The 8,581-nt window shown below is 46.6% G+C and overlaps 1 protein-coding gene across 3 annotated transcripts in view; it reads left to right on the plus strand.

Moving 5' to 3' along the window:
- Positions 1-7,371, plus strand: part of LOC119965828 (sodium-dependent neutral amino acid transporter B(0)AT1-like) — a 60,047-nt gene extending 52,676 nt beyond the window's left edge. For all 3 annotated transcript variants that reach the window (XM_038796715.1, XM_038796714.1, XM_038796716.1), the window contains exons 10-12: positions 644-803; positions 4,185-4,347; positions 5,458-7,371. In XM_038796715.1, coding sequence (XP_038652643.1) covers positions 644-803; positions 4,185-4,347; positions 5,458-5,664 — 530 coding nt within the window. In that variant the 3' untranslated portion in view covers positions 5,665-7,371. The remainder of the gene's footprint in view (positions 1-643; positions 804-4,184; positions 4,348-5,457) is intronic.
- The last annotated feature ends 1,210 nt before the right edge of the window (positions 7,372-8,581 follow it).

Raw genomic sequence — 8,581 nt, forward strand, 5'->3', positions numbered from 1 at the left:
CTGGAGCACCCAGAGGAAACCCACGCAGACACGGGGAGAACGTGCAGACTCCGCACAGTGACCCAAGCCGGGAATCGAACCTGGGACCTTGGAGCTGTGAAGCAACAGTGCTACCCACTGTGCTACCGTGACATAGCTGTTGGGCTAAAGGGATCAAAAGATATGGGGGGGGGGAAGGTTACTGAGTTGGATCAGCCGCAGTCATAAAGAATGATGAAGCAGGCTCGAAGGGCCGAATGGTCTGCTGCTCCTTCTACCATTCAATTGGGTAACAAATCTTTTTGCTTTCTAATTGACGTGGAAAGGATGTGAGTCACAAGGTTGGATGTGTTGGCCGACTAATGGCTAGCACGTGGGGGCAACGTCATGCGATGAGACCTCCAGGAATAAATTTGATCGTCGTTGGCAACCCTGGTTTCCGGTGGGAGTTCTGGCTGCTGGAATCAAGGCGCACATGACGAAAATCGAAGCAAGCAGACAATAGACCACATACATTGCCGTTTCACTTTCCCGTACACAGTTGCTCCCGCTACTGCCCCATTCTTAGGTGGGACAGTAAGGAGAAGAAATTTGCTCACAGTTTGCTGGAATGTGATGATTCTGGTCACTCAAGCAAAACCAATTCTCTTATTCTCTCTTCCAGGCCTGATTTGTCTGGTGTGCTTTTTCCTTGCTTTGATATTTGTGATAAATTCTGGAAACTACTGGCTGGCCCTCTTCGATGCGTATGCCGGCTCCATTCCTCTGCTGATCATCGCCTTCTGTGAGATGGTGTCTGTCGTCTACATTTATGGCATCGACAGGTAACAATATCTCACTCTCAACACTGAGTTTCCTTCATAATTCTACATTAAAGAGGAGTCGGGTGCAGATAGCATTTGTTGTTGAATGTTGTGGTTTTTCATGACCACCACTTCAGAAAGAATTAACGATTATTCGCCTAGTTTTTTTTATTAATGCGTGTTGAGTGCTGTTGATTCATACATGATTCACTCTTCAAACCGTGGGAGTCAGCTAACTCTTTTCCATATTTAACAAGAGTGTTCAGGTGATAAGAACATAAGAACATAAGAACTAGGAGCAGGAGTAGGCCATCTGGGCCCTCAAGCCTGCTCCGCCATTCAATTAGATCATGGCTGATCTTTTGTGGACTCAGCTCCACTTTCCGGCTCGAACACCATAACCCGTAATCCCTTTATTCTTCAAAAAACTATCTATCTTTATCTTAAAAACATTTAATGAAGGAGCTTCTACTGTTTCACTGGGCAAGGAATTCTATAGATTCACAACCCTTTGGGTGAAGACGTTCCTCCTAAACTCAGTCCTAAATCTACTTCCTCTTATTTTGAGGCTATGCCCCCTAGTTCTGCTTTCACCCGCCAGTGGAAACAATCTGCCCGCATCTATCCTATCTATTCCCTTCATAATTTTACATGTTTCTATAAGATCCCCCCTCATCCTTCTAAATTCCAACGAGTACAGTTCCAGTCTACTCAACCTCTCCTCGTAATCCAACCCCTTCAGCTCTGGGATTAACCTAGTGAATCTCCTCTGCACACCCTCCAGCGCCAGTACGTCCTTTCTCAAGTAAGGAGACCAAAACTGAACACAATACTCCAGGTGTGGCCTCACTAACACCTTATACAATTGCAGCATTACCTCCCTAGTCTTAAACTCCATCCCTCTAGCAATGAAGGACAAAATTCCATTTGCCTTCTTAATCACCTGTTGCACTTGTAATCCAACTTTTTGCGACTCATGCACTAGCACACCCAGGTCTCTCTGCACAGCAGCATGTTTTAATATTTAATAATTTAAATAATAATCCCGTTTGCTGTTATTCCTACCAAAATGGATAACCTCACATTTGTCAACATTGTATTCCATTTGCCAGACCCTAGCCCATTCACTTAACCTATCCAAATCCCTCTGCAGACTTCCAGTATCCTCTGCACTTTTCGCTTTACCACTCATCTTAGTGTCGTCTGCAAACTTGGACACATTGCCCTTGGTCCCCAACTCCAAATCATCTATGTAAATTGTGAACAATTGATCCCTGATCCCTGAGGGACAATACATTTAAGGTCGCCAACTCTTTGGGCATAGTCCGGAAGGTTCGTACGTACCACAGATATGTCCAAAAGCCCCACCCACCCTTTTCTCCTGCTTCCGATATTCCAAAAGCAAATAAACAGACATATTCAAATAAGGTGTAAAAATACTTTTTTGTAAAATAATCTTGTGATTTTTCTCCGGGGTTCCCCAATGGCAGTGTCCACTGATGTGTTGGGTACTCTGGATCCGTGGAGACTGCGTTTACCTCAGGCAAACGTAGTTTGTCTGCGTTTATCTGCGTTTATCTCATTTACACATACAGGCTACCAACACGTGAAATAGTACAACACTATTTTATTAAGCTAGAAACTGTTGAACATACTTTTACTGTGGGTTGACACAATGTTAGATTAAACTAAAGACCTATGCCTATCCTAACCAGTCTATGCTCTCAGCACATGGTAAAGATCTGTGCTGTAAGCTGTAAGCTCTGTCCTTCTGAGAGGCTGCATCCCGAATGAGCAGGAAAACTGATGCCCTCTGTCTTTAAGGTGAGTGTGCTCTAACTGGTGATTGGCTGCTGTGTTGTGTGTGTTGATTGGTCCTGCTGTATGTCCATCAGTGTGTGTGTCTGCACCATGATATACTGGTGCGTACATTATGACATCCACGAGCTTAATCTTCAATTTCTGCAGGTTTTGTGGCAACCCTCTGTATACTGTGGCATTACTGGGATGTGTGAGAGAGGAAGTTGAACGCTATTCATGAAAACAAAGCATTAAATTCCATTTACATATGCCAATGGTTATCCTGCTAGTGTTCGAGGATCAGATGCAATACTTCATTCGAAATAATAATTTGGTGATTTTTCGAAATGTTTATGTCCACCCCTGTTTTATGATACCATGGTTATCAATTCAGGAAAATATATTTTAACCTCAGTCTGATTTGCTGAGAGGATAATCAGCTCACTGCCAGTTGGGATTCACAGGAGTAATTGTTCGAGTTTGTAACTCTCCAAAGAACTTTGTCCACCACCATTGCAAATTGGAAACACGCCACCCAGGATTTCCCATCCATTAAAATCCATCACGTTCCCCGGATCATGCACTGAAATGTATCTCAATGTGTCAGGCGTTGCTGAGCAACAAGATGTGCACATGTACATTGGGGCTAATTTTAATCCCTGTTTCATGGGAACGATTCAGGGCAAGGGTTAAAATTAGGTGGGTCTTCTCCATAGTTTGATGTCACTCCCTACTCGGGTGTAGTAAAGTGGAATAACGGAGACGGTTTGATGGGACAAGTCTTGTTTTGGGCAGGCGGGGTGTTTTTAGGTGCCTGCAGCGCGGAGAATGATAACTCTATTTACGGCACTTTTCCATTTGGCCTCGGTGATGTTCGCCCCGCCCAGGCCTCGCTTACATCATTTCTTGTACTGAAGAGCTCAGCTCAGCAGTGCAGGAAGGGCATTCGCTGCGGAGAATCGGCACAAGTCACGCGCGGGCGGTCGACGCGGCACCGGCCGGGAGCCATTGATAACGGACCCCGCGGCGATTCTCTGCGGTCGACCGGCCAGGTTCCCGCTGAGTTCCGCCAGCGTGGTTCCAACCTGGTACCACCCGGCGGCAGCTCGGACCCACGGCCGTCCTGGTTTGGGGGGTTGGGGGGATCAGCCTCCGGTGGGGGCCTGCACGACGGCCGGGCCCGCGATCGGGGGCTACCGATCGACAGGCGCATGCGATCTGGAGGGAGCCTACCTCCTTCTGCGCGGGCACGCTGTGTCGCTACGCCATGTTGCGTGGCGCTGGTGGGGAAATGGCCACCACACGCGTGCGCCGCTGTGGAAACGGCCACCGCGCGCAACGCTGGGACCCGCGCCGGCAGTGCAGGGCTGCGTATCGGTGCCGGAGCGCTATGCTGGCCCCCTGTGGCCCACTGAACCGCTGGGCCAAGAGGCCTATTGACGCCGGCGTGAAACACTCCGATGTTTACACCGGCATCGACACTTGGCCGGTGTTTTGGAGAATTGTGGCCATTAAGTTCACCTGTTTGGTGTCTCTTGCTCGGTACTGATAAAATCCTTTTTATAATCTACGAACCCACATTTGTGAATTATTTCACCACAGATTCAACGACGACATCGAATGGATGATTGGTCACAAGCCCAATATCTTCTGGCAGGCTACCTGGCGAGTCATTAGCCCCCTTATCATGTTGGTCATATTCCTGTTTTACTTTGTAATTAAAGTCAGAGAGAAGCTGACATACATTATTTGGGATCCAGATTATGTAAGTATACTTGGAAATTAATCAAGTCTAATTTCTCATAGTAGTAAGTTGAATGTTTAATTAAAATTGTGTTTGCAACAGAACTTACTCATGCCTACAATTGGCTATCCCATTGTCACTACTTGGTGCCTTAGATAAACTAGCTCCAGGCAGTTGTCTTTATATTTATCGGCCATTAAGTGTTATGAGGGCTATATTTGAGGCTGATTTTGGTCATGTCAACTTTATTGAAACTGTCAGTAAGTGTTTGTTAGACTTCAGGTTGGCTTCAATATGTCTTAAGTGGATTAAATTGCAAAACAAACACACTGCCAAACCAACGTGTATATAGAGTGAATATAGAATGACTGATCCATTGGGGAAACACTGGTGACTCTAACCTCTGCCATACGCAGTGGTAAAGGAGGTAGGAATGGGTAACCTGTACATGAGCCCAAAGTGGGCAGCCCACCCAGAGAATTCAGAATCGGCATTCTTTGGTATCTCTGCTGGACATTGCCGATTACTTTATTCTACAATCGTATTTGCAAACGGACAGGGTTTTTTCAGAAGGCGAGATTTCCAGCCCCTCCACTCAAAGCGTCAGCAGGGAGGTGTCCCGTCCACTCAACAGTCCCTCATTCGGGAGGAAGACCTGCCTCACTGCGGGAGGGAAGATTTTGGAGGGGTGGCGGTATGCGATGTGGGAAGGAGGCCATTGAGGGAGGTGTCACCACCCCCCCCCCCCCCTCCCCCACAACCCCAACTTCCTGTCCCGGGCTCAAGCAAGGTGACTCGCTTTGCCACACGCCCGCCTCAAAAGCGAAGCCGGGCGGGAAACGGCCCTTAAGTGGTCACTAATTGCTCTTTTGGGGAAAGGTGGGCAGGTTGACCCAGACCCTGTCAGTCCCACCAGAAAAATCTGGATAGGTTGGGATCGGGCAGGAGGGCCACCTTTGGAATTTAACCGTGCCCCCCACCCCACAGCAGCCATTGAATTCTGCTCAATGTGACTGGTTAGTCTTTAAAATGGGCCAAATGGCCTATTGGAAAAATGCTGCCTCTTAAGCACGCTGATTGTGTGCTTTTTCTTTATAACTAACCCATTTATATTTCTGCAACTCTCAACAGGAAAATTTCCCGAACCTTGCTGAGGTGCTCTACCCTGGTTGGGTTTCTGCGGTGATTGTCCTGTTGGCCGGTGCACCTAGTTTGGCAATACCTTGTACAGCCTTGTTCTTGTTCATCAGAAACAGGTGGCGGAAGCGTGACGAGCGGGGCCTTGTCCCATCAGCGTCAGTCGCCTCAGTGAACGGAATAATAAACAATGAGATCTAACTCGCCTCCACGGAGCAACTATGGCAATTTGCACCGCCCACTCTCAGCAAACACTGAGTTCAAACAAGAAAAGAGCACATTACTGGAATGTGGAAACTATCCAAATTCCTTCATATTTTGATGCAATATTTTTATATCTGATGATGCGGTAGATGACCATGTTATTGCTTAGAGAAATGTTGACTTGTTCATGTATATCTTAATGGAGAAATGGGTCAGAAGCAGAAGTTAGTCGCTCTAAATTGTTTTGCTGTAACACTAGGTGAAAGGGATATCTATATCGCCAGTTAATGTGCTGCAGGCTTTTACTTCATGATGTTAGCGCCTTGGCATGTTTTGTTGCATTAAAGGTGCTATGTAAGTACAGGTTGTTGTTGTTGTTGAAGTAGTTATCTCATATCTATATTCATTTTGGGTCCAACATCTGCAGGCCAACAAACCTCGGGGTATTGTACAATTCTGTGCAATCACTGTTAAAATGTATTGATGCTTGAAAGGTTGCCCTGGTGATCATTCCTGCCCTACAACGACAAGCGAGAAGGGGCCATCTCATACACATTGATAATAGATCAGTAGATGCAATTTTATGTCATTTGGTTACGTTGAGCTAACTATACTTGTGCCTTTAGCTTAAGAAGACAAAAATGATGCCTTAAGATTGAATTTCAGAATCAGTACCAACAGAGCTGCCATTTCTCTTCCCACACCTAGTGGTGCACAAGGCAGACTTTCACCTCTTCCCATAGCGAGGTTTTTCCCAAAATAGGATGCTAGCCTATTGCTAGAAGCCTACAGCTTGAGACACTCCCACTTCTCACAAGCGTGGCGGACCAGGGGTCTCTCCTGTTCTTACCGCCAGCCATTGCCGTCAGTTGGAAGGATATATGCAGATTGGCGTTCGACCCTGTTTGGCCACGACATGGCTGTGCGTCCCCTTGGCCATCAAGCCCTGGAGTGAGACCCTAGGCCGGAGCTTCTGGCTCAGAGGCAGGGACCGTACCCGCTGCGCCACACGACCACCGCACACCAACACAGTGCGAGCATCCTAATATGCCTTCTTTCTCTCTCACACCAGTGGTTTACAGATGTTTAATTATTTCCATTGTGCTCTTTACCTAGTGATTTCTATTTAATACAGGAAACTTACAGTGTGAATTTCTGCAAATGTGTGCCGTGACCTTTTCTAGAGGGTAAATGAAAAGGCTACTTTAAATTTCCACATTTTAAGGCCACCTAAACTATTTGATTCAGTGCCTCCCCCCACCCCCTACCTCACCCAAAGCAGAAGATCCCCTTCAACACACATCTCAACTGACCAGGAAGAAACACCTCTTTCCCTTTCTGATTTGCAAAATCACAGATTAATTGTGTCAAAAGCCCAAAATGCCATCAGGGGCCCTTGAGATGACATGGCGAACCGCGCTGCTTATACCTGCCAGCGTGTCATGGAATGGTGGGGCTTGTGAACCTGCTGTGAACCTGCATTGCGGAGTAACTCGAAAAGGTGACGGGAAAGCCAAGAATGCTCGCAGGAACCGGTGTGGACCAGATTGAAGGAAATAAACGTTTCCAAGTCCTTTTCCTGCACGGTGGATTGCCGAGACTTAATTTGCAAATTTATTTCCTTCAGAAATGTTTGGAAGAAATTTAATACATGTTCATGCAAAATAAAATCTCTTCATTTGGAGACCCAATGTGTTCACAAGAGCTCTTGCATTGATGTAATTTTGTCCAAAAATTGAATGTAACCAGCCCAAATTAGACAGTTTCCTGAGGTTCATCCATGACGGAATGATATTCCTTTGGAAAGTCTTTAATAGGAAAATTGTAATTTAGCAGGGTTGCCAACTGTAATTAAATGTATTCCTGGAGGTTGCGTCACATGACTTTTCCCCACGATCCAGCCATTCATTGGCCAACGCATCCGTCCTTATGATGTACTTGCCTTCCTCTGCCGATTGCAAAGCCAATGCTACCCAATTGGATGCCTTTCCTCTCCCATTTTCAACTTTAAAAAAAATCTGGTCAAGAGAAATGTTCAGAGGAATCTTTTTCTAAAAAATGACCTTTTACAATGTTCCCATTGATTTTTCTCCAGGGGTCAGGCACAGAGGTGTCCTGGAGATTGACTGTCAATTTCTGTCAGCTCCAGACTAATCCTGGAGGGTTGACAACCCTACAATCTAAGGTTTTGTTAGGCCATGTGGGAAACACCTTGCACTTCACAGTGAGAAGGTGGAACCCTACACAAACACTTCTGGGAGGCTGTGCCCCATACACCCTAATTTCTCCCGGTTGGGTTATGATCCTGACGTTGACCTCAATACCGGGTTGGAAACCCAGAATGGCCATGGCGGGATATCACTCGCCATCTCCCCCAGGACGGCCAATCGAGATCCGGCCTCTGGCAGCACCATCCAATTAAGAAGACCACTGACGGTAGGAGGCTGCGAGGGGGGCCTCAAAATGGAGGTGCCGGATTGGGCAAAAAATTGGACAGGGTGGCTCAGCGACATGGCCGCGGACGTGGCCATCACATCCCGGCAGGTCGGTGCTGGGGAGATTTCTCCTCGAAAAAATGTTCAAAGTCCACAAAGGAATGCTGACTGTCATTGTCAAAAGGTAAAGTCAAACTTACTGAGAATAGAACATAGAAAATACAGAACAGAACAGGCCCTTCGGTCCACCATGTTGTGTCGAACTTTGGTCCTAGATTAAGAACAAATTAATTAACACCCCATCATTCTACCGTAATCCATGTACCTATCCAATAGCCGCTTGAAGGTCCCTAATGTTTCCGACTCAACTACTTCCACAGGCAGTGCATTCCATGCCCCCACTGTAGTGATCTGTACATCTGTACATACATCTGCACATACACCAGGGACTGCAGACAGATGTAACAGCCACACCATCA

Source organism: Scyliorhinus canicula, chromosome 5, assembly GCF_902713615.1.
Source record: "Scyliorhinus canicula chromosome 5, sScyCan1.1, whole genome shotgun sequence".
In the NCBI taxonomy this organism is placed as follows: domain Eukaryota; kingdom Metazoa; phylum Chordata; class Chondrichthyes; order Carcharhiniformes; family Scyliorhinidae; genus Scyliorhinus; species Scyliorhinus canicula.